Source organism: Sebastes umbrosus, chromosome 14 (genome assembly GCF_015220745.1).
Source record: "Sebastes umbrosus isolate fSebUmb1 chromosome 14, fSebUmb1.pri, whole genome shotgun sequence".
Classification (NCBI taxonomy): Eukaryota; Metazoa; Chordata; class Actinopteri; order Perciformes; family Sebastidae; genus Sebastes; species Sebastes umbrosus.
The window spans coordinates 28,543,846-28,568,662 of record NC_051282.1 but is presented as its reverse complement, the minus strand read 5'-3'; the positions used below and the strand labels follow the sequence as shown (position 1 = coordinate 28,568,662).

Sequence of the window (24,817 nt, the reverse complement as noted above, 5' to 3'; positions counted from 1 at the left end):
AGGCTACATCTCTGTAACTGGTGCTCCAGTACTGAGGTTAACATGGCCGCTATAATCAGAGAAGTGTCCCTGGCTGGTACGCCACACGCTGGTTTCTGGGTCACTCCTCAGCCCTCTGAGAGGGCCCTATCTACATGAGCAGAGGAAGGCAGAGAGACAGAGAGAGAGAAAGAGAGAGAGGGAAAGGTATTTATAGAAAAATGGGGCTTCGCAGTACCTTTTCTTGCAAAGAACCATTTCAGGACCAAGTGAGCGTGTCCCAGTTTTCTGATCATCGCTCAGCCATAGAGGGTTTGGACTGAGGCTGAGGCTGGACCGCCTCACCCAGGATGGAGAGCCTGACTTTCAGACGCTCTCCCCACTCCTCCGGCCTCCCTTTCCTCAGCTGCAGACCGCTTGTTCTCTGATTGAGAGCAGAGGGGAGGCATAGATGTGACCTTTTTGAGGTACGCTTGACTTTCCTAGCAGGGTACAGGGTTTTTGGAGGCAGTGAGCTCAGTTGAGGAGCAGCACAAAGGTGTCCAAGGGCGCTCTTTGGCTGCGTCGCCCTCCAGACCGGGGGCGAAGGGAGGCTGGCTGGAACGTGCCCCGCCGCAAGCCGGGCAAGGATGAGGCGTTTCCTGAGCAGAAAGGGCCGCTTCTCCCTGCGCCAGAGCAAGTCTGGAACCCGGAGTGCCTCCAAAGATTTCTGTAAGTCTCTTTCTCTGAATGGTAGTTTTTACATTCCTGAAGTGCTTCATGTGCTGGTGGTAAGATAAGAGGAGCTGACATTGTGTAACTGGGTCGCAGGCTGGAGAGAACAGGACAGAAAGAAGTCTTGACAGTCCTTCTGCTTGTGTTCTGGTGGGGAGAAAAGATTGTGATCCACACTCTCCGTGTCAGTGATTCCCCCAATCTATTTTAGATCAATAATCAGCTGCAGTTTGATGTTCCCTCTCTGCAAGCTGACACCACCTTCTGTGGCTCTTTGTGAGTCTTTGTATTTTATCTCGCCATGAATATTTAGCCCTGTGCTCCAGTAAGATCTCATTTGTCTTGTTTTTGCATTGAAGCAGATCAGACGTTTCTTTTGCAAAGTCTTGTACAGACTTATTTTCTCACTTATCATGCACTTTTTTTTTTGTTACTTTTCCTACTTCCTGTCTCTAATTTAGTCTTTCTCCGTCTGTCACTTTTTTCCCTCTGTCTCCATCTCTCTCTCTGCCTCTGATCAATAGCAGAAAGAGAAGCAGAGCGGCTTGGTGGTTTGATGGATGATGTTTGTGTAGCTGCAGTTTTATAATGTATCTTACATAAGGATGCTGTGCTGTGTTATATTTCTCAATGTCGAATTTTCCCTTCTAATTTTGCACCTTGGAGTCATTTTGTCACACGAGGAAACTTGATTTAAAATTTGTATTAATGGCGGAGCTGCATTGACATAAGGCGATCATGTTTAATGCAATTACTTCTTTTCAGGTCTTTTCTGCTTTTACACAGAAATAAATCGGATTCAGTGAAGTTTCTAATTAAGTAGCCTTTAAATGCAAATGTGAAAAGGTCAAAGGACAAGAGGGCAGGACAAAAAGATTGGAAAATAATAATTAAATTAAACAAAACTATTCGGAAGCTCATTTTCATTTTGTGATCCAGAATATGAAGCAGCTTCGGTGGGAAATCTTCCAACAGAAAACATCAGAAAGTGGGCTGACCAGTCTCTATAATGTCCTATTCTATATATATAATCTTTGACATATCTAGATGAGTGGAGATGAAGCCTGTTGGGACACTTCCTGCTGCAGTAGAATGAGGCCAGTGACCAGGGGAAGGCCAGCAGTTCATGTGGGCTACATACCGACAGTCAGAAATAACCTCCTTCGCTCTATTCTCTCCTTTTACTGTCATTCAAGTCAAAGAAAAACAAATCTATCAATCTAAAAAAAAGCTTTTTGACCTGACTTCTGTGTCTTTATACGTGTGGCTTCATCACATGGACTCATGTACCTGCTGCTACAGCTCCATCACTGAGATGCCCTATTTAAACCAGTGGACTGTTTGACCTCCATTTCGTCTGTACGAGCAGCTTGCTCCAGATTAGCAACCTTCCTACATGCTAATATGACATCATGGTATCCTAGAAGCAGTAAAACATTTAACCTTCCAATTTAAAACCCGTTAAAGTCTTTGTTGATTTAATATTCTGGCCGCTCTTTGACACTAAGCTCCCGCCTTGCTAATATATCTTCTGTCCATCCTCCAGACCTCGGCCTGCCGGCCACCAATCAGAACTGGCCCGAGGCGTTTGGCTTCCGACTCGGTGGCACCGGGCCCAGCTACATCCTGTCCGTGACGGAGGGCAGCAGTGCCTACCTGGCTGGCCTGCAGCCCGGAGACCAGGTGGTGGACATCGAGGGCCAGGATGTGACCAATCTCAGCACACCAGCACTGGTCGCTCTGGCTCAGACCCTCAAGACGGTGCCACCCAGCATCGGAGTGGTATCACGGGTCGAACAGGTCAGCTGACGGCCAGTAATCTGCACCCCACTCCACCCTGTCTTTTTTTTTTAGGGAGGTCCAGGGGGTATTTAGGGGGAGATAGCAGGTCAACAGTAGATGTCACATAGAGATGGTGTACATCATCTGAAAGCTGAGAACCTGAGATTAATGATGAGATGCTGCTCAGCACTGTGTGTCAAGTTCTTCTAGTCATAAATCAGTAACATGTATAAGGGCTAAGAACATGATAGATGTATATGATGGCATAAAATGAGCATGTCTGTAAAGGGGAGACTCGTGGGTACCCATAGAACCCATTTTCATCCAGATAGCTTGAGGTCAGAGGTCAAAGGACCCCTTTGACCCCTCGCCAAGTGTTATTTAGAGTTCTTCCCGACATGCTAGCATGATACGGTTGGTACCAATAGATTTCTTAGGTTTCCCTAGTTTCATATGATACCAGTACCTTCACTATAGCTCTAAAACTGACCCTGGTACAGCCTCCGAAAGACAGTAAAGTCGGCCGAGGGGCGGAGTGGTAGAGATGGGAAAACACTTAAAACACATATTCATGCTTTTCCCCTCCCTCAGATTGACGTCACTCCCGGCCCAGACGGCCGTTTTGGCTTCACCATCGTCGGAGACAGCCCTCTGATGGTAGAGGACTGCATGCCCAACGGTCCGGCTGGTCGCAACGGCCTCAAGGCTGGGGACTACGTCATGGAGGTCAACGGCATCCCAGTGAAGCATCATGAAACGGCGGCGGCCATGATCAAGGCAGCTCAGGGTCGTCCTCTGCGCCTGGGCGTGCTCAGTATGGCCCGGCGGCCCAAGCGGCTGAGCAGCAGCATGAGGGTGTTGTCGCAGAGCGGGGACAGCATCAGGGAGAGCCGCGCCCACAAGGCCATGGAGTTCAATAAGAAAGTGGGTGTGAAATAGATGCTTGTTATGTGTTTTATGTGCATTTTTATTTTGTATATTAACTGCATTTATTTACCCATCAGGTAGAGGAAGTGCTAGGGGAGGAGCCAGATGTGAAGGAACAGCTGTTCGAGGTGCTCAAGCAGTACGCTGCCGAGAGGGATGTGGACAGTCTGGCTGAGGCCCTGCCCGACATCTTGATCACAGAGGAGCATCAGCAGCTGATTGACAACGTCAGGTAACCAATCAGACAGATTTATACGTCAAACATGTCCGTGTGCATGTTGTGTGTGTGTCTTGTTTAGAGTCTGCGTGACTTTTTAGTCCTTCTCATGCTCATGATCAAAGAAGCCTCAAGAGACTTTATTAAAACTGTTCATACCCTCTCTCTCCCTCCACCCCCCCGCGCACCAAAACAGACTTCTCTGCAAATAAAAATCAGATTCGCTGTGCGACATCGTTCTGCTACAGTGGTGGCTTTACATCTTGTTTCAGTATCTATCACTGCCAGTGATGCAACCAGGACCACGCATTAATATTTTAGCCTGCAGTGCCGGTTTCCAGTCTAAACTCTCAAAGGGTTTATGTGCTTGTGAATTTAGAGTCGTATTCTAATTCAGCTTGTTGGGAAGTAACTGAGATGTTTCTTTGTAGGGGAAGTTACTGTCTAATGACCAAACAACCAAAACTCTTATTTGTTTTGTTTGGGTTGTACATTGTTTAATAGAGTGCTAAAACACCTCTGTAATGTTTGGAAAAACTGTCATGGCCATTTTAAAAAGGGTCCCTTGACCTCTGACCTCCAGATATGTGAATGTAAATGGGTTCTATGGGTACCCACGAGTCTCCCCTTTACAGACATGCCCACTTTATGATAATCACATGCAGTTTGGGGCAAGTCATAGTCAAGTCAGCACACTGACACACTGACAGCTGTTGTTGCCTCTTGGGCTGCAGTTTACCATGTTATGATTTGAGCATATTGTTTTATGCTAAATGCAGTACCTGTGAGGGTTTCTGGACAATATCTGTCATTGTTTAGTGTTGTTAATTGATTTCCAATAATAAATATATATATACATTTGCACAAAGCAGCATATTTGCCCACTTCCATGTTGATAAGAGTATTAAAAACTTGACAAATCTCCCTTTAAGGTACATTTTGAACAGATAAAAAATGTGCAATTAATCGCGATTAACTATGGACAGTCGTAATCGATTAACAGCCCTAAATAGAATATTAATAAGTATGTTTTCTTTAGTGTTTAATCACCTGAAACTAAGAATCGTTGTTTTTTCGTTAGCTTAGAATGAGCCGTTTATATCTACATAGGGAGCGGGCCCTCTTCACGGAGCTGGCCGCCATGTTTCTACAGTAGCCCAGAACGGACAAACCTAACACTGGCTGTAGATAGAGCCATTTGCGTTTTCACATTTTCGTGTCGGCCACTGTAGTCCTCCAACACGCTCGGCAAACGGGAGAAGTTACAGTTGGTTGCAATCTGCAGCCTCACCGCTAGATGATGCCAGATCCCACACACTGCTGCACCTTTAACTGTCAAACATTAACAAAAACATAGGAGCACAGTTCAATAACAGCACGGCAACTAATCCAAACTGTGCATCTCAATAAATGATTAACAGTTTTTTTAAATGCAGAAAAACTCGACCATCCATAATTTATTCTATATAGCGGAGTGGGGAAATTAAAATTCAACACGGCTCACTGAAATCCCCATGCAGATAATATCCTCGATGTGTTGTACATTTCAAATTGTGAGAGAACGCTTGTAAAAGTGCACTAGGGAGAGTTGTAGTCCATTATGTCTTGCAGACAGTTCTGTTATAGGATTCACTGCACAGCACAGCCTTTACACAACAATAAGTGCACATTGAGAGAGCAAAAACTCCTTAATTATCTCATGAAATCAATAGTTTTTGCTCAGCATTTTACTGTGAAATGTGGGAGAGGTATACATGAAGATCACACATGAACAGCTGACCTGATGTCAAGCACTGACTGCTGCCCTTGGGCGCTTGAATTGTTCTGTTATACCCCTCTCGGGTACAGTACACAAGAGTCTAGTTAGAAATTCACAGCAGAATATTGCATTTCTTCCTCCTCAGCATTGATCGGAAAATCAAAACCTAAAACACAATACCCCTGTCTCCTTTCTTTTCTCCTCTCACTTTGACTTTCTCCCTGTTGGTCTCTTTCTTTCTCATTTCTCCCTGTCAGCTGTGATGCACTCTTTGATACACGCACCAATTTTTTTTACTGTGGATCACATCATTGGATTTATTCCCTCCTCTGCATACAGCTCTTAGCTGCTACAGAACAGACAGTTTGCTGCTGCTGCTGTTGCTGGTTGAGATATGCACACATACGAAAGCAGAAAAACATGCAGATGCTTCGACTGCGTGCACACAGCGCTGTTTCTCACACACATGTCCTTGCTCTGAAGTTCTATGTGGGAAATTATGAATTGCTGCCTCAGGTGAGTACTGAAAAAACAATTAGATTTTGTAGCATGTAACTGGAAGTTTATTTGTGGTCATGAAGTAAGATGTGGTGCATTTAAAGCATTTCTGTAGTGGCCGTCTCGTAACAATCAATTAACGTTCAGTTTTTCCAGTGACTCATTTGTGGGGAGTAATTTGTTCTCCTTCCAGCTAAAAAACAAAGCTGTTGTCCATCTTAGTTTCCTCCGACACAGCTGCCTGTATCACAGCACATTTCCTCCCTCAGAGAGGAAAAAATGCTTTGTAATGTTTGTTTTGCTCAGGAGTCCCATTAATTATGCATTAGCTTTGTCCATAGAGGACTGAGAGCTGTTTTAGCTGTTTCTCTCACCTTTAGCCAGTGAGGAAAGTACAGTAACTCTCCCAATAGGAAGCCTGAGTCTCTCTTTAGATTAGATAAATCTACTTCAGATAGCTGCAGTTACCCATAATTCCATCCTGCTGTGTTAAGTTCAGGTGCGCTGTAACCTTGACAGGCTTTGATATGCAAAGTTTTTCCTCTTTTTCCTCTTCCTCTGGCTGCTGTGTCATTGCGTTGTTGTCATTATCGGCACTGTTTGTGCTGTCATTTTGGGCAACAATATGTTTTTTTGTGCCAATTAAGTTGTGCAAATCTTACTCTGAAAAGGGCTAAAAAGATATTTTCCAGGTTTGGAATAGCTCTGGATGTTTACAGCAGAATCTGATGAACATGTTTCTGTGGTTGGAGCCTGAGGGGAGTTTCTGCTTCCAGGTTGTCCAGGATGAGCCATGCCTCAGGGTGGTGTTGGTGTTAATGGCTGCTGCTGACAGTGAGATGTCTCAGGCATCTGGGGAAGAAATGTAATGTGGAAGTTCTGTTATTGGGGAAATGTGTTGCTGATTATATTTTTAAAAGGCATTAGGGCTGCGGCTATCGATTGTTTTAGTAATTCTACCGATTATTCCATCAATTATTTGGATACAAAATACTGTATTTTTGCTTCATTAAGGAGCAATAGTGAATATATAAAAAGAGAAAATAAGAAAGAACAACTAATTAGTTTCCCTTTTTAGAAAAAATAACATTTTTATTGCTTAAATTGCATACATATGCAATAATATCTGTTCAAACTAAACCTATTTAGTGCATTTAAGTGCCATATTACATTCTGGATTTCAAGGCTCCAGACTTAAAATAATTTAAACCGTCCTGAAGTCAGTGTAACGCGTCAAAAATTCAAAATGTTTCAGGTCAGTTTTTTTTTTTTTTTTTTTTTAATTTGTCCAATGCTTCAGTTTATGACTAAATACCTGCAAAACTAATGACAATCCCATCGCCCTCAGCTGTACATTGTGTTTAGTGCTAATTAGCAAATATTAGCATACTAACACATTAAAAGATACGGAGTGAGAGCTAACCTGAATATGTTGATATTGATTGTTTTCTCTATTTTCTCTGTTCTTATTTACTGTTTGCCCTTTATAGCTTCTAATCACAGTGAACTGAACAGTTGTGCATCTAACCTCTCAGCAGGAATACCAGTGAGAGATTAAGAAACCAGAGTTTGGGGCTCTATAAATTATATATATATATATATATATATATATATATATATATATATATTATTTTTATTTATTTAGTTATTTTTTTCTCTTAATTTTCTGTTAGAAAAAATAAGAGAAGTAAACTCCAGATACATCAAATGTTCCTAACCATCCAAATCTGCTCGTACCCCGGTGTGCTGAATGATGAATCCTACTTGGTCGTAAATATATCGTGACAGTAGTACATGAAACAGGTAACCTGAAAAAAATCATGTGCCTCTGTGTCCTCTGGTGCTCTTAACGGCATCTGCAAGATTTCACAGACCGGAGGAAAACAAGCAGTAAGAGCTGATCTGAGGTCCGCTGTCCAGCTGCCGTCTATGAGAGCCGGCTGTCAATCACTCACGAACTCCGACCAAACGGTCAAACTAGGCAGCGCTGATCAAATATGAATCAATATTCTGTTACTGTAATGTCTATTTCTCTCCTCAAATGTTTTCAGAATCATCTTGTAGTGCGCGGTTTAGCTGTAAAATGAGAAAGTTTGTGACGCCGCCGTCATTGTGAAATCTGGTGAAGGAACGCCAAGTTCTGGTCACATGACCGGAGCACAGCCAATAGGAACGCTCCTCTCAATGAAATGACCTGTGATTGGTCAAAGTCTCCCGTCACGGGCTAGATTTTTTAAAGCCTGAAAACAGAGGAGCCATGAGGAGGAGCAGAAGTCTAGTTTTCTCTCAGAACACTTGAATTACAATATGATGAAAGATTATTATGGAATATTTGCCCAATGATTCCAAAAATATACTGCCTACTGCCACTTTAAGTACATTTTGGTGAATCCCAGAAATCAATGGGAGCTAACAAAATAAGAACAAATCGTGGATACGATCAAAAATAAGAGAACATTTGTTTGTATATCGCTTCCTGCATGAGGCCCAATGTTAGTGATGAGACGGGTGCCAGTGTTATCGTATGAGGCGTGGAGAATCAGTGTGTCTGCCACTGAAGCTGAATCTCCCTCTTTTATTCGCTCGCTGTCTCCTCCCCCTGTATCTGTCTGCCAATCTGTCAGTCTCACTCCCTCTACCTCAATCACTGTCACTTCCTGTGACAGCCACACTCACACTTGAAAACTCTCCACCCAAACACCCCACCCCAGTCCGATACTTAGAGGTCGCCGTATCAGAGGATGTGAGGTGTGCTTAACAGCTTACGAAGTAGTTTCTTCTGTGTTGCCTTTGTACAACTTGACCAGCTGGGCCACGCTCCGCTCCGTCTGCCTCTGTCCCCTCGCCGATTTGCCTCGCCCTCCCACAGGATGTGTTCTATTTTTAAGCAGCCTACTTCCTTTAATAAATTCTCTCTTTGGTTTCTGACACATTTTGCCAGTGTCGATTCATAAACGTCTCTGAAGCCCAGGGGTTAGCGAGCGCTTCAACACTTGAAAGCTGCGCAAAAGATTAGTGTATCTGTCAGTGTCATCGGAGTCAATAATGGAACATCTATTCGCTCTTTTGTTCATGCTGTCCTGTAGTGTTGTGGTAATTGAATGTAATTACAATGAACTGAAGGCCTTTGTCTGATACTCTATCTGCATATAGACTTCAAAGATATGAATTAATGAGACGGATGCATTCTCATCCCAGGATGCAGTGCAGTTTTTTTTATAAATCATGCTTTTCCTTAAGAAAACAAGACGACCACAACCTAAATCACAACAAATAAAATATGTACATATAACGGATAGTAACTGTAAATTGGAAAACAAAATATTCAAAAACAATGTTAAAAAAAATGGTAATGATAATAATAAAATAAAACATATAAATAAATAAATAAAAATTATAAAATTGAATAAAAAATATAATAAATATAATTTTAAAATGTATGAATAAAAATAAATAAATAATGATAATAATAAAATAAAACATATAAATAAATAAATGAAAATTATAAAATATAATAAAAAATATAATAAATACAATTTTAAAATGTATGAATAAAAATAAATAATGTTACTAATAAATAAATAAATAAATATATAAATAATGATAATAATAAATTAATATAAATAAATGAATAAAATATATTCTCACACACCACATTCCCAGCACCTGCTTGTATCCCTGTGGTCCCAACACCTGCACAGGACAAATACAGAGTGTTTACTGTGTGTTTAAGGCACGTTTACAAGAGAGTAAATAAAACAGAATATAAAAATAATCAAGTAATATGAATATAATTAAATAAAATACTTAAACAAAATTAGTTCAATATTATTTTATTTTCATTTTTATTTGAATACCAGAGTGTTTCTGTCTTTCACAAATGTTTTATGAATCAGTCAAGTTGTTTTGGGGCTGGAAATGTTTGGAGACATTTGGATAGACGTTGTCGTAGATGTCGTGCAGACGTGACTGTCAAAGTTTCTGTATGTGCACGCACACACAGTCACACACACACACTCACATACGCACAACCATTGTGCTGACCTGCCTTTGATATTCCACTGGGGCTCTCCTCTCTCCTCCACTTCTCTCCTCTCTCCCTCCTCACTTACTCCTCTCTTCATCTCACTCTTTCCTTCCTCCTCCACCGAGGGAAGAGAAGATTTGTCACTCACTACCTCTTACTGCAAAATGATGGACGACTCTGTGACGAGGATTATCCTTTAAACTGTGACCGAGAAGACGGTGACCTGGCTCGACCCTGGCTTCTTTGGTGGAAGAAGGGGACAAAAATATGGGAACGAAGAAAGAGCGCTGCCCCAAACATGAAGTTGGAGAACAGCTGATGATGCTACCTGAGGATGTTTTGGAGGTGTGGAGAGATGTGAGCCACAGCCACCCTCACAGTCTGCTCCTCTCATTCTCTCTCTTTCTTCCTCTGGCTGCTTTCCGAGCCTGCAGCGAGCACTTTTGAGATCCAGGACACCTTTCCCTTTTTCTCATCTTTCCTCTTCTTTCCCCTTTGTTCGGGAGAGTTTGTTTGTTCAAGCTATAGATGGGGACTCGCCGAGATAGAGGAGAGGCATTTGCATTGCTTAACTGAGCTCAGCTACTTCCTCAAAGCCCTGAAGAACCATGGGAAGGGATAGGAACGTTTCCAGACACTTTCGGTATGGCACTTTCCCTTTGATCTCAGCGGTGTTCGCTGTGCTTCGTGTTGTTTGTGCTGACTTGTAGCTGAAGTTGCTGAAGTATTGTTTTCTGTGCGTTTGTTATCAAGTTTGTATTGATGATTCTTTTGCGCTTTCTGTCGGCATGTAAAAATATGAAACTCTGTGCTTTCCCTAAATCTGTTTCCAGTCTGTGAAACATGAGGACACTGCGAGATTCTAGCAAAACTCTCCAAATAACTACTTCATTTTGCTTTCTGTGTCTTTTTCTGTGTCTACAGTTATGCTTTGTGTTTGCAAATTCACAACTGGCCCGGCTGTCAAAATAGCTGATCAGAAGTGGGTCTGATAATAATGGTTCTTGCAATGAGTTTTCCAGCTGATAGCAATTGTCATTCATCCCTCTGCGTGCTCTGTCCTTGATCCACCCCTCCTTCAGGCCTAATTATAGACTCCTCTCGCCCTCCTTATAATTGAGGGCATCCCGAGGCCTACATCCAACTTCAACGGAGGAAACCTGTGAAGTTTCTGCTCGCTTGTTTTGAAGAGAAATCTTCTTTGACTGAGATTGTAACATGACATGAGAGGCGTTGGAGGTGATAAAGTTAATGAAAATCGATAGTGCCCGGCCCTATGTGACTGTCATAAAATCACATAAATGGCCCCATTCTGTTTAGTTTCCCTTATCCGCCTTTTGTCCAAGCAACCGTAGTGATGCATGAGTTTTTGGGAAAAGTTCTGTGGCCTACATCTCCTGTAATCACATACTAGCCTGCCTCATTCCCAGTAGTTACATGACCCTGGCCTAGAAAGAGCTCTAGTTCTCCACTTCCTCTCTTTCCTCGTCTCTGGCTCGGTCATATTTTACCTGCTTGTGCTCATGTGTATATCTCTGCAACTATGGGCTAAGTTTACAGAGTTTGGTATTCATTCATGTTGTTGTGCGTTATGCCTCTAACTCGTCTACTCTTGCTGTACAAAGCTGACCCTCGAGATAGCACTTAAGAGCAGCCTGGCGTCACAGACGAGCACATTTCGGCCCTTCGGGGAAGTGTGGACATTTTGCTGCATGAACACAACCAGCACTTAATCACTGACACCTACATGCACTACTTGCTTTGGCTTTTATTTATATGGATGTCTTCGTAGTAAGCAGATGAAATTGTGTCTGTGGAAGTGGTTATACTTTCAAGATGTTTTTTTGCCCTGGCATCACTTGTGTATGTCCGTAATACACTGAGAGTGCACTGATAGGACTAAGATTGTCTATGAGTGATATTATTGTATATCATCATCATAATTATAGTAATAATGAAGTCTATATGATGGGTTTATGTTTAACATCAAGGTGAAACAAAAGGGGACCCATGATTGAGCCCTGTGGAACACCATCTAATGAATTAACTGTTAAATTAATATTTTTGGTTCATTTTTGTTTGTTGCTGAGGGGCGTGTACGGAGCGAATTTATCTTTTTCATCTCGAGAGCTGCCACCTCTGTGCAGGGAATCACAGACTTTGTTGAAGTTTTTTCACTTGGCACTGATATAATGTTCTCCTCCAGTGTATGACTTTATAAACGTCACTGTTTTTGTGGACTTTATTTAGCATATTGTGCGTTTTCTCTTTGGCCCTGATGTCAATCAAACATCGGACTTCTGCAGAAGTCCAGGTCAGTCTTCTCCCACTAATGTTAACCTGGTGTTTACCTGAGTCCATCTCAACAATTGCCCGCACAGGCAGCATGCATTTGGTTCGCTTGAAAACTGTCCAAGATATAACGAGCACAGGTTTTTAGTTGGGATTAGTTGGAGTGGTTTGATTTGGATTTCCAGCTTTAGAGTCAATGACCTGATTTATAAAAGTTAGTGTTTTTATTACACACTGATTGACTTTGGATATGGTCCCAGCTTTTATTGGATAGCTGTAATTACATGTGTGTTTTTTTTAGTGTGTGTGAGTCTGTGAACTTTAGTGAATCAGATTTTTGTCTTGGTAAAAAATGGAGTAAATATCTGTTGGCTTCCCTCAACTTTGGATTGTAAGATATTGGTACGGAGGCAGCTCTTAATTCAAACTCAAGACTTTCTGTATGTTTTTATGAAACTACCAAATCATCTAATCTTTACCTCCGAACAATGCTCAACAAATGTGCCTGCAAAAGGACCGTGACAGCTTTGAAAACCAAACCGCACCGCCAAGCCTAATTGTCAAAAAAGTAGCGTTTGAGCGAGGAGTTGTGCTGCGTGTGTCTGGATGCACATTGGAACTGGTGCACTCTGAAAAACCAAAGCACTCTTTTCTCCTCTGCACAGTGGAAGCACCCAGGAGATTCATGATGAAGACGAGAGGCTTGTGTTGAGGATGGAGGCAGCATCATTTTGTAGGCGGGATGGGGGGGGAGAGATATGCTAAATAGAAAAGGGACAAATGAGGTGTGTGAGATGGTTTGCTTGTGTATGTGTACGCAGAACCATCAGATAAAAGAGAGAGAAAAAGGGAGAAGGCGTCCTATATTTAAAGGAAAATCGCAGCCTAAAACTTTTTTCCCAACACAGTTACTGGCAACGATTCTTCCATTTCTGGGTCATTTCTGTTGTTATGTATCTCTCTTGTTCTTGCAGATAATTGGCCTAATATAAACATTGTGCAGCAGACAGCTCAGCCATAAGCGGGTTTAACGGGAGTAGACATTTAAAGCAGAACAAAACATCAGTGGTAAATGTCAGACAAAAAATGCTGCTTTCTTTACAGTTGTATGCTGATGTTGAACAATCCTACACTGAGAAATCTGTCATAGAAGACACAGAGATACCAATTTTTATATCAAGCCCTCTCAGACAGCTTAAATAGAGCGCTGCAGGGATGACGTAGGCCAACCAAGGAGGGTGAAAAGAGGAGATGTCACGTGTCATCAAAGCGTCATATCTTTGGGGTACAACCATGGATGTGTTAAAAGAACTGGATACAGCGTTGGAGGCGGGGCCCTGGCCATTCCTATGGAAGTTGCTCATTGGCGTATGAAGCCTAAATGGCTCGACTTCCGTCTGGAAAAGTACCCAGATCTTGGCGGAGTACCGTCCGAGATGATTGTCGGAGTAGCGTCCGCTCGGTCACATGACTTGGTCACGGGGTCCCAAAGTCACGCTGTCGTCAGAGCTTGAGCTCTAGCCTCGGACTGGGTCTCATTCACATGAACGGACGAAGGGAAATAACTCTGAATTCAGCTATTTGTGCGTTTTACAACTTTAAAAACATAATTTTTTAAATAAGGGCTATTACAGTGTTCGTACTGGGGAGTTGATTCACCTAAAAAAAGTTACAGACATCTCTCTCCCAATGTAAGTCTCTTGGAAAAAGTATTTTTGGGCCCAATGGCATCACGTGACAGACACGGAAGTTGCTGTACCGCCGTTTGGCCACTACGAAATTCCGGATCGACGACCGGCGCACTTCGTGGGGGCTTGGGTACAACACATGCACAGTAAAACTGTATGTGTAATACTCCATACCCGTGTTCCAGCCTCTTTCAATAGGCCTTGAGGCCAAACAGGAAGTTAGCAACGCTCTGGTTCCCTCGACAAAAAGACAATGGGATTTTTCCATTGGGTTTTGGATTATTGGAGAAAATAAGCTCTGTGGCAAACAAACGTTTATGATACTTACACGTTTTGTTCAGCAAGATAATCTTCACATTTGACTTTACCACTTTTATCATTTTTAATGCAATCGCCAGAAGTAAAAAGCTAATGTTAGACTATGAATAAACTACACCACGGTGACATGAGCACGAGTATACACAACGAGGCAAGGCAGACGAGTCTGCGTGATGACGTTTAGTAGTCTCATTTAGCCACTTGTTAGCAACCGCCTATTTTAAAGACATATATACGGGCTTCAAAATTCACGAGTGGGGTATTTACTGACATATTTTATATCGTAGAACAAAATGTTAAAATCTCTTCAGCTCATGTTAACTACAGACCTTATTTCAGGCATGAAACTAAAAACCCATCGACTTCCAGACGAGGGAACCAGAAGTGCTAAAATGCTAACTCATTTCCGGGTTTTAGGACTCATTTCTGCAGCTCTCTATACAATCCTTCTTTGACAGGTTTGATGCAAACACTGCTTTTCCTCTCTCCAATCTTTATTTTAACGACCTCGACACTTTCTTTTCATCTACATGTATGTGGCACACAAGACAGACTGGAGTAAAACGCACGCCCACAAAACCACCCCTGGTACACACTAAATCGCACAAACTGACAGTATGTGAGGGTGGGTTTTTCCTTTAAGAGGATAAAGGCATTTGGGAGTTGATTATGGGGAGGGGAAAAATAACACTGGTAGAAGGGGGAGAGGAACACTTTCTCCCAGAGGTGGCTCTGAGCTTCCTCCTCTTCGCATATTAGTGGGGAGCTGTCACCGATACTGAACACTCTTTACCTGCAGCTGCTAATGTGACAGGACCACACAAACAAAGCTTGTCTCTTATCTCTTTCATTCTCCCAGACACATGCATTTAAACACACACACACAAAATAATGTTGGACCAATCCCTTCTACCTACCTCGGCCCTCCCATGAGGCGATATGGACTGAACTATTTTTGAACCAATTAAGTGGATGCTGCAGCTGGAACAATATGTAGTCAGAACAAGAATCCCTCTGTTTTTTCTTTTTGGATACTTTGGACGATGGATGCTTTTTTGAGAGATCAGGATGAAGAATTTTTGTCTGTAATGATGTGATTTTTCTGAGTGTATGATCCCACTATGTTTGTCAGGATCTTCATTCCCAAGAAGCACCGGGAGCGTTTTGACGAGGTGGTTTCCCAGAGCCTGATGAGCCGGCTCAAAGGGCGGAGCTTCAGCGACCCGAGCCGCAACCACCTCCGCCGCAGCCGGAGCGAGGATCACCCCGAACGCCTTCTGGTCTCCACCCGCGCCAGTTCAGTGCCACGCACCCACGCAGAGGAAGGCGTGGTCCCCCCAACCCGCGGCATGCGCAAGACCACCTCGCTCATAGCTGGGCACACCAGTGGCACCACCACCAACTGCAGGTCTGTGTTACATGTCAAATTGCAGATTTATTATTTGTCTTTTTTTAGTTCCTGCGTGTTTTGGCCTTTTATCAGCAGGAGTCCCATCACCATCACAATCATCATCCCACCAGCTACAGAGCGTGTGTCATTTTTAGCTTTCAAAGAAAACCCTTTTTCCTAAAATAACACATCCTCTCTCCTTATGTCTGATCACATTTATAACTGCTGTGACTGCTCTTCCTCTGGAAGCAATTTATGTGAATTAAGACGAGTAGGAGTTAAGTGAAAAATAGACCCTTCAGTGATTTAGCCAATGGGAACATAAACCTATTTAGATGCTCTCTTCATCTGCTGTGATGTTGTTTCCTGTCACATCTTTATGAATTGATGACAGTTTGTTTTCTGCCTAGATAAAAACATTTATCAGGATTAAAAGATGTGAAAAGTAAACAACATGATTACAAACATCCGATCACTATCTCTTGAAACTGTTAGAATAAAGTGCCCCTAATCTCTTCTATGGCTCTGGTTTATGAGGATGTTACACAGCTCCCCCCCTGGGATCTGCTGTCCATATTTAAGTTTGGTTATTCATGCAGGATGGGAATTTAAAGTAGTCTGCTCGATATGGAAATCTGCAGGAGGTTCGCAGTTGGACTCTGGATTAAACTGCATAATTTGTCTCATTGCGGATAACTTTTTTTTTAACAGATCACAGCCACAACTCTGTGTGCAACGAGCTATAGTGATTAATGAATTCTACCACCCTTACTTAAGCACAGCTTGTGTCCATTATGTCATATCTTTTAAGTCTAACTACTGTACGGAAGCCCTGAACGGACATGACTCAAACATTTTTTTTTTTTAATACCGTTATCTCGTGATCACAAGAAAAAGAAAACATGAATATTAGGTTATCGTGAGAAAACAAAAGGTTGTTTTCTTTTATTACTTATAATGTTTGCGTCACATCAGCTGACGGTAAACGCATTCGAACGTCCCAGATCGAGCCCACAGCATGGATGTATTAAGAGAACTGGATACAGCGTTGTAGGCGGGGCCCGTTCATTACTATGAGAGTTGCTCAGTGGCGAATGAAGCCAAAATGGCCTCGACCGCGAAGTGATAAAGTACCCGGATCATCCGGCGATCTTCCGCATCCATTGGGCCCATGGAGCAGGCGCAGTAGCGTTTCCTTTAACTCCGCCTCCCAGACCCTCGCTCAAGCCTCAGTCTGGTTCTCATTCACATGAACGGAGGAAGGGAAATAACTCTGGATTCAGGTATTAGTGCATTTTATAAGGGCTATTCAAGTCTTTGTACTGGGAAGTTAATTCACCTCAAAAATAAAATTATCCGCTGAGATACAGACGTCACGTTCCCAATGTAAGTCTATGGGAAAAAGTCTTTTTGGGCTCAATGGCATCACATGACGGACATGGAAGTTGTAATTCCACCGTTTGGCCACTACGAAAATTTGCACGAAAGCCCGGTGCACTTCCTGCGGGCTTGGCCCACAGTGATAGACTTGGCAAAGTGAGCGGAACGATACACGTGCGACTACACCTGGTTTTCAAAATAAGGTACATACAAAATACATATATGGAAATAAGATTAAATGGATTATAAAATTGTGAATTTGTCGTCACAAAATTGAGACAAAAAAAGGAAAATTACTTTTTTTTCTTTTATTTTTGGTTGCTTGAAACATTTTTTTATAAATAATTCCTAACAATGACTGATATACTTGAGTTGAAGACATCTCTGCCTACATACAGACGTAAATAACTTCACCAAGCCCATCACTGTCAGCCATGGATATATACATCCATGCTGTCAGCTCGATTTGGGCCGTTTGAATGCATTTACCATCATCTGATTTGACCCAACGATAAAAGAAAACAACCTTTTGTTTGCTCGTGATAACAAATTAATTAACTTGTGATCTCAAGATAACGGTATTAACAAAAATGTTTGAGTCATGTCCGTTTAGGGCTTCCGTATTACAGTATGGCAACCCATGCATTATTTAATTGTAGGAAAGTTATAAACATGACTTTTTTTTTATATATTAACCACGTAAATTTAGCGATTACTTGAGATAGAGTATTTATGAATAACTGCTTTTCTTTTAATTCTTAGGGTCTGTTTATTCCTCCGTCCTGCCATTAATCAAAGCTCATATTTGTCTCTTTAGGACAGTGAGAGTGTGTAAAGGTAACACAAGTTTTGGCTTCACCCTTAGAGGCCATGCTCCAGTGTGGATCGACTCAGTCATCCCCGGTGAGTCAAAAATGTGTCTGTGTGAGTAAAGGATCAAGCTGTTGTCGTATAGGAGTACTTTTAGTTATTACGCTGTAATAACACTGTTATCAATCAATCAAAACTTTATTTATATAGCACTTTTTCGAACAAATCAAATGCACTTCAAAGTGCTTTACAAGCGATTGATAATGATGATCAACAGTTACTTAAAGGAGTAAAATGTTAATAAAACAAAATTAGTAAAATAGATAATAGATAAAAATGGTATGAACTAGTATAAATATTAAAACCACTAAAATTATATTTAAAAAAATTACATTTAAGCCAGACCAAACAGATGGATTTTTAGTTTACTTTCTGAGAGGTAGTCTGGTGCATGGCCATGTAGTGCCTCATAAACTAATAAAAGAATTTTAAAATCAGTACGAAAACTAACAGGTAACCCAGTGTAAAGACTTTAAAATAGGCGTAATGTGTGCTCTCCTTTTGGTCTCCGTCAGCACTCGAGCCGCAGAAGTTTGAATTAATTGTAGTTGATTTATTGAATTCCTCGGTAGACCAGAAAGGAGACAATAGTCTAGCCTGCTAGTTATAAAATGAATCAGTCTCTCTGTGTTGCTCAGAGAGAGAAATGGCCTCACTTTGGGGATATTCTTCAAATGATAAAATGCTGTTTTTTTTTTGTGACACCCCGCACATGAAATTAAGATCACTCCTAGATTTCTTGCTTCTTGGCTTGGGTTGAGTTCTACTATATTTAGTGTGCAGGCCAGTTTCTCATCAGCCCTTTTGTTTTATCCTTGGTTGAGCTGTAAAAAAATCTGTGACATCCAAGCCTTTATATCTAAAATACAGTTTTATTACATGTAACAGAGTTTTATATCTTTATAAAGCTTCCAAACTCTCCCACTGTACCGTTCTTGTAACGTGGAAATGATCAAATCAAACGTCTCTTACTCATTGTCTGTTCTGCAGTGAGCCCAGCAGACAAGGCAGGTCTGAAACCAGGAGACCGCATCCTGTTTCTCAATGGACTGGACATGAGGTTGAGCTCTCACCCGCTTTCACTTCACAAATTCTTTGCAAATTGTGCTCAAGCTCCACATAAAACCGTATCTAAATCTATATTTATATTTACAAATAAACATAAATATGGTAATACTGTTCCCCTTTTGAAGATGTGTTGTTGTTTGCAGAGCTCACACAGTTGTTGAAGGGAGTGGAAATTAAATTCAGATGGATTTGGTTGAAAAATAGCTGAAATTAGAAGACAAACAATGAGAAAGAAGCAGCTCCCCAGAGAGTCTTTATACCCCAGTATGTGTAATGTTCTCTACAGAATTCAGAAAGCTTTTCATGTTGTTTATTTATTCACACATCATGAATTGACTAATTGATTTAAACTCGCTTCTTTCTAAAAAAATAAATAATTGGCTCATGCAGTGAAAAGGCTGTCACAGTGTGAGTGTTTCTCCATGTGTCTGCCTGTAGGACCTCCTCCCATGAGAAGGTGGTGTCCATGCTCCAGGGCAGCGGCGCCATGCCCACTCTGGTAGTGGAGGACGGTCCGCCTACTTTCTCCCTGTCAGAGCAGGACCTGGCGGGGGGCGGCGGCAGCGTTCCCACGGAGCTCCCCCGCTCCCCCGTGCTCAGCTCCCTGCAGTGGGTGGCGGAGATCCTGCCGCCCAGCATCCGGGTTCAGGGCCGCACCTTCGGACAGCAGCTGGAGCACCTGCTAACCATCCAGGAGAGGTACACCATCTGCAAGGCTCTGGAGAACTTCTTCCAGCACAGGTGAGCAAAGAGAAGGGGGATGAGAATAGAGGGGGTCAGAGGTTGGATGTGACGTCACACAAGGAGGAATAACTAAAAATGCTTGTATTTTGTACTGTTATGTGCTTTTATATTATACCATAATTATGTATGTTACAGTGAAAAGTGCATTGTGGAGGTATAAATACATTACAATAAGGTGGTTAAAGCTGTAGTGCAGAACTTTTATCTCCCCCCTCTGGCAGCGAGAGTAATAACACAAATACTGTCGACACTCCTTAAGACGTATGCCTGCATAGCAATACTGTATATACATAGACGCCGCATTGACTCCTGGATCGTACGTCAACGTGGGCGCCATATTGGACCTGGCAAGACTGGCCCGTAAACACATACAAGTGAACGGGGGAGCTGCCGTTTTTCTAGATTAAAAGCACTATAACGTCTACATTTCTCAACCGATTTCAACGAGTCGTTATTATATTTAAAGGTTTATGATCTAAGAGGAGTAACGTTAAGTTAACATAAACATGAAATGTATGATACGTATTAAAAACAATATGTTTCTAATATTGCAAACAATAAAACTGATGGCACGTCTTTTTACGCTATTCGATTATTTTGTTTTTATAATTGCTGTATTTTCACCATTATTTCAATAAATTCAGATCATAACTAATATTATTATACTAATATTTATTGTTACCATTATTTATTTATGTACTTGCCTGTTATTCTGATTGCTCTTATTATTAGTATTACTATAGATTGAAAGCATGATCGCTAAAACGGAGGAAGACATTTCATGGTATAATATAATATAATATTAAATTATATTATATTATATTATTTATATTATATTATATTATTTATATATATTATATTATATTATTTATATTATATTATATTATATTATATTATATTATTTATATTATATTATATTATATTATATTATTTATATTATATTATATTATATGATATTATATTATGTTATATTATTTATATTATATTATATTATATTATGTTATACGGGGACCTCTTTACAGGAAAACAAGCCAAAGCCATACTTGACAAACGTGAGTTTTGTCAAGTATTTTAAGTAAGTACACACTCGTCTGCTGAACGTCTAGCATCGATTATAGCTGAACTATCCAAATTCTAAGTAACTGGAGACAAAACTTTATTTTTCTACTCCACGTAGATCATAAACACCTTTAATATAATAACGAGAAATGTAGCCGTTATAGTGCTTTTTATCCAGAAAAACGTCAGCTCCCTCGTTCACTTGTATAGGGCTACAGGCCAGTCTTGCCCGGTCCAATATGGCGGCCACGCTGACGTACCGCTGCAACGGGCTTGAAGCATCCAATGCGGCGTCTATGTGGGCGACCGTACCTTCAAGTTCAACTTCTGACGTTCTGATCGGACAGCCAGGCGATCTGTCACCTTGCCTGTGTTTCCATGGCAACAGGAATGTTGACACTCTGATCGTGGATGTGTTCCCGGTGCTGGATACTCCAGCCAAACAGGTGATCTGGCAGTTTGTCTACCAGCTGCTGACGTATGAGGAGCAGGAGCACTGCCAGAGCAAGATCTCACGCTTTCTTGGATACAAAGCGCCAGGTGTGTGTGTGTGCGCACATTTTGGTGTGAGTGTTTATTATGTGAATGAAAAAGGGGTGTTTGTGTGTGTGGGCGCTGCCATGGGGGATCTTTAACAACTTCACCGGCTCAGTAATCAACTCAGGTGCCCTTCATGCACCGTTGCCTCTTCCTCTGCATTGCCAATATGTGTGTGTGTTCCAGTTCCACCACCACCACCACCTCCTCCCCCTCCTCCGGAGCCCGACGTTGCCCCCGAGCCCCATCGACGTAGCAGCTCCATGAGGGTGACAGGGACCACGTACAGGAGCAGTGTGAGGGGACGTAGCTCTGACGACCTGGTCATTGGCACACACATGGGCATGGGTACAGACCTTCATTATCTTCATTATCATCCGTAGCAACAGTAACACTACGACCACCATGACACTCTTGATTCTTATCACCGCCGTTGCTGTTATTTTCAGCATTATCAACATTATCCTCATTGGGAGCATCAACACAGTAATGTTAAATGTGGAATCTGTAGCTTTGGTTTCCAGCTTCCAATTTGTTTTACGTGGCCAGTGTGGCTCATACTAGTTCAGTTCATACTGTATATTTTCTAAACTATTTTATATACAACAAAATAGCTTAAAGGGATAGTTTGGGTGTTTTGAAGTGGGGTCGTATAAGGTACTTATCTATAGTATTATCTACAGCTTGGAGAAGCAGACAGGAGTTACTGCACAGAAGCAAAGCAATGTGCTGCTGTGGACGGGGCCGACAGCAAAACGTATTTTAGCCACCTAAAAGAAAAAATCAATATCAGTTTAAGTGTACGCTATATTTAGAATATTTTCGACGCTTTACCTTGTTAAGCAGCTCCTTCCGACGGGGAACTGAAGCCGTTGTATCCATCTATGCTCAAGCCAAGGCCACAAGACTCCATTGAAAAAACTAAAGTTACGAATGTAACTACGGCTCTATGATTCCTGGATGACCACCAGAGTTCTTAGTCATCCAGTGTTGAAGCACTGCCTTTGGCGGTCAGTAAGGATGAAATAGAACGAAAGTTACGAATGTAACTAAGGTTCTATGAATCCTGGATGACCGCCAGAGGCAGTGCTTCAACACTGGATGACTAAGAACTCTGGCGGTCAGTAAGGATGAAATAGAACGGGTAATTTTACCTTGCAGTACATCAGTTAGTTTGTTGCTACAGTGTGGTTTTTGGTGAATCCGATCTAACCAAAGTCACACAATAACACAGACAAACTAACCGATTGAGGCAGCGGTAGACCAGCAACTTCCATGTTCTGCAAGGTAAAATTACTGTTTTTTTCAATGGAGTCTGGTGGCTTTGGCGAGAGCAGCTTCAGTTCCTCGTCGGAAACATAGACCGTATAACTGTCTAACTGTCTGACGGCGAGGTAAAGCAGTGAAAATATTTTAAATATAGCGTATACTTAAACTGATGTTGATTTTTTTAGGTGGGCTTTTCTTTTAGATGGCTAAAATACGTTTGGCTGCCGGCCCCGTTCACAGCAGTACATTGCTTTTCCTCTGTGCCGGTACTCAGTAGATGACTCCCATCATCTACAGTAGGTAATACACTGACTATGGAGAAGTACCTCATACAACCCCACTTCACAACACCCAAACTATCCCTTTAACATATTCCCATGTGGCCAAAATCGCTTGGTTGATAGCTCTTCTATTACTGGCCCACAAATAACCTGTTAGCACAAATCAGCCCAAGCCCGCATCCTCAAAACCATACACCTGGTTGTCGTAGGCCTCCGTGTAGAGACGGTGCTGGAGTCAGGGATGAGGTTGGCTCCAGGAGAGAGACAGTCAGGAGACGGTACTTCCCTTCCTGAGACTCCCAACAACCTCACCAATGTACGTACCAAAGTCCTAAATATCACCATTCACCTCATCATCAGGGCAACTCTCACTCTGGTTTCTTTGTACGTTTCCACCATACAAGCTGTCAGCAGTGTACGCTGAACTGGAGAACATGTATTCGACCAAGAGGTCCAAGTCTCTGAAGAGCCGTCCTCCTCCCACCCCCGAGAGTTTGCTGGATCTGGAGCCTCCCTCGTGCACAGCCTCCCCTACAATGCATGCTAACACAGGTAGCTCAAAGTATAAATATACACTAAACTCGTAGCAGCTGCAATTATATTTACTGTATAAAATGACTACCGTGCTGATCTATTGTGTGCATGAGTGAGTGTGTGTTTTTAGTGTAATAGAGGGAGGATAACAAAAGAACTGCAGTGCAAGAATGATAAATCCCAAGGCAGCCAACCCATTTCTCACTCAACTGAATATTACATTTACAGGATCTTTTGTGATTTCATGTACATAAATATACAGCACAGAGGAGCCTTGAAACAACCCACTGCTTTCAATATTTTCTCAGCCTGGCTGTTATGATTAGTTTATGTTTATTTTGTTAGATTAGGACACGTGTTGGAAGGGTCAGACACCTTGCTATAGAGCATTATTTCGAATTTTTTTAACAAGATTGGTCTGCCCATGTATGGAGAATGGAACCTGCCAAAATAAAAAATAAATAAATTACTAAATAAATAAATAAATATGTCATTAAATGTAGCAAAAATAATGTTACAAAGAAATGTAGCCATTAATGAATTGATCAAATGTGACATAAATTGATATTTTCAGTTTTAATTTGCTTCTTGATTTATTTATCTTTGTATTAATTGCCTTATTTATTTACTTTTTTGTTTATTTTTTATTCATTTATGATTTTTTTAATTTTTAAATGCATGTACAGTATATATTTTTTATTAATTGTATATTTCTTTTGAAATATACATTTTTATTTATGTATTCGTGCATTTATTTATGCACAATTTTCCTCTACATTTCACCCCTTACTTATTTCCCCAAAATGATTTATTTCCTTTTTTTACACATTTCTTAGTACATTTCTTAATGCATTTCTGCCTCATTATGCAAATAAGGGGGCTGTCACTCAATGTGTGACAAAAAGATAAAAAAATAATAATTTAAAAATTAATAAAAATAAATGCATAAATAAATAATGGGGAAAACTAAACAGAGGAGTAAATAAATAAAGGAATTAATATAAAGATAAATAAATAAAGAAGCAAATTCAAACAGAAATATCAGTTTATGTAACATTTTATTAATTAATTAATGGTTACATTTATTTTTAATATTATTTTGCTGCATTTAATGATTTATTGATTTATTGATTTATTTATTTATTCATTTATTTATTTATCTATGGAGTCATGTATTTATTCATTCATTTAGTGTGCACATATCAGGGTAAGATAGGAATACCCTCACATTCAATCTACATCAGGCAGAGTCAGCCTCTCAGGTGGAAGGAAGGCTCTTTTAAGTTGAGTCTTATACAGTCCAGAAGCACTGAACCTCGTACAGTAAGGAGGATATGGTGATGGTGGAAGTGGAACTAGAAAACACACATTTTAAAAACCCCTTCAAAAATGTGTTTTCTGCAATGTTAGCTCCTCAGGGAGACGTGTTCAGGTTACCTTTCTCCAAATGTAGAACTTTTCATATTTTTCCATTGTAGAGGGAA

The 24,817-nt window shown here is 41.2% G+C and overlaps 1 protein-coding gene across 5 annotated transcripts in view; it reads left to right on the top strand.

Annotated features, from left to right (window-relative positions):
* Positions 1–200: 200 nt before the first annotated feature.
* Positions 201–24,817, top strand: part of grid2ipa (glutamate receptor, ionotropic, delta 2 (Grid2) interacting protein, a) — a 34,143-nt gene continuing 9,526 nt past the window's right edge. Inside the window, exons 1-12 of one of the 5 annotated variants that reach the window (XM_037793595.1) lie at positions 202–690; positions 2,240–2,493; positions 3,067–3,403; positions 3,484–3,634; positions 15,334–15,609; positions 17,837–17,874; positions 18,832–18,901; positions 19,348–19,650; positions 21,101–21,252; positions 21,436–21,597; positions 23,009–23,115; positions 23,204–23,351. In XM_037793595.1, coding sequence (XP_037649523.1) covers positions 609–690; positions 2,240–2,493; positions 3,067–3,403; positions 3,484–3,634; positions 15,334–15,609; positions 17,837–17,874; positions 18,832–18,901; positions 19,348–19,650; positions 21,101–21,252; positions 21,436–21,597; positions 23,009–23,115; positions 23,204–23,351 — 2,080 coding nt within the window. In that variant the 5' untranslated portion in view covers positions 202–608. Of the gene's footprint in view, positions 691–2,239; positions 2,494–3,066; positions 3,404–3,483; positions 3,635–5,707; positions 5,895–9,911; positions 10,547–15,333; positions 15,610–17,788; positions 17,875–18,831; positions 18,902–19,347; positions 19,651–21,100; positions 21,253–21,435; positions 21,598–23,008; positions 23,116–23,203; positions 23,352–24,817 lie in introns of those variants that run through there. The other 4 variants (XM_037793594.1, XM_037793596.1, XM_037793598.1 and 1 more) reach the window with 4 other exon arrangements.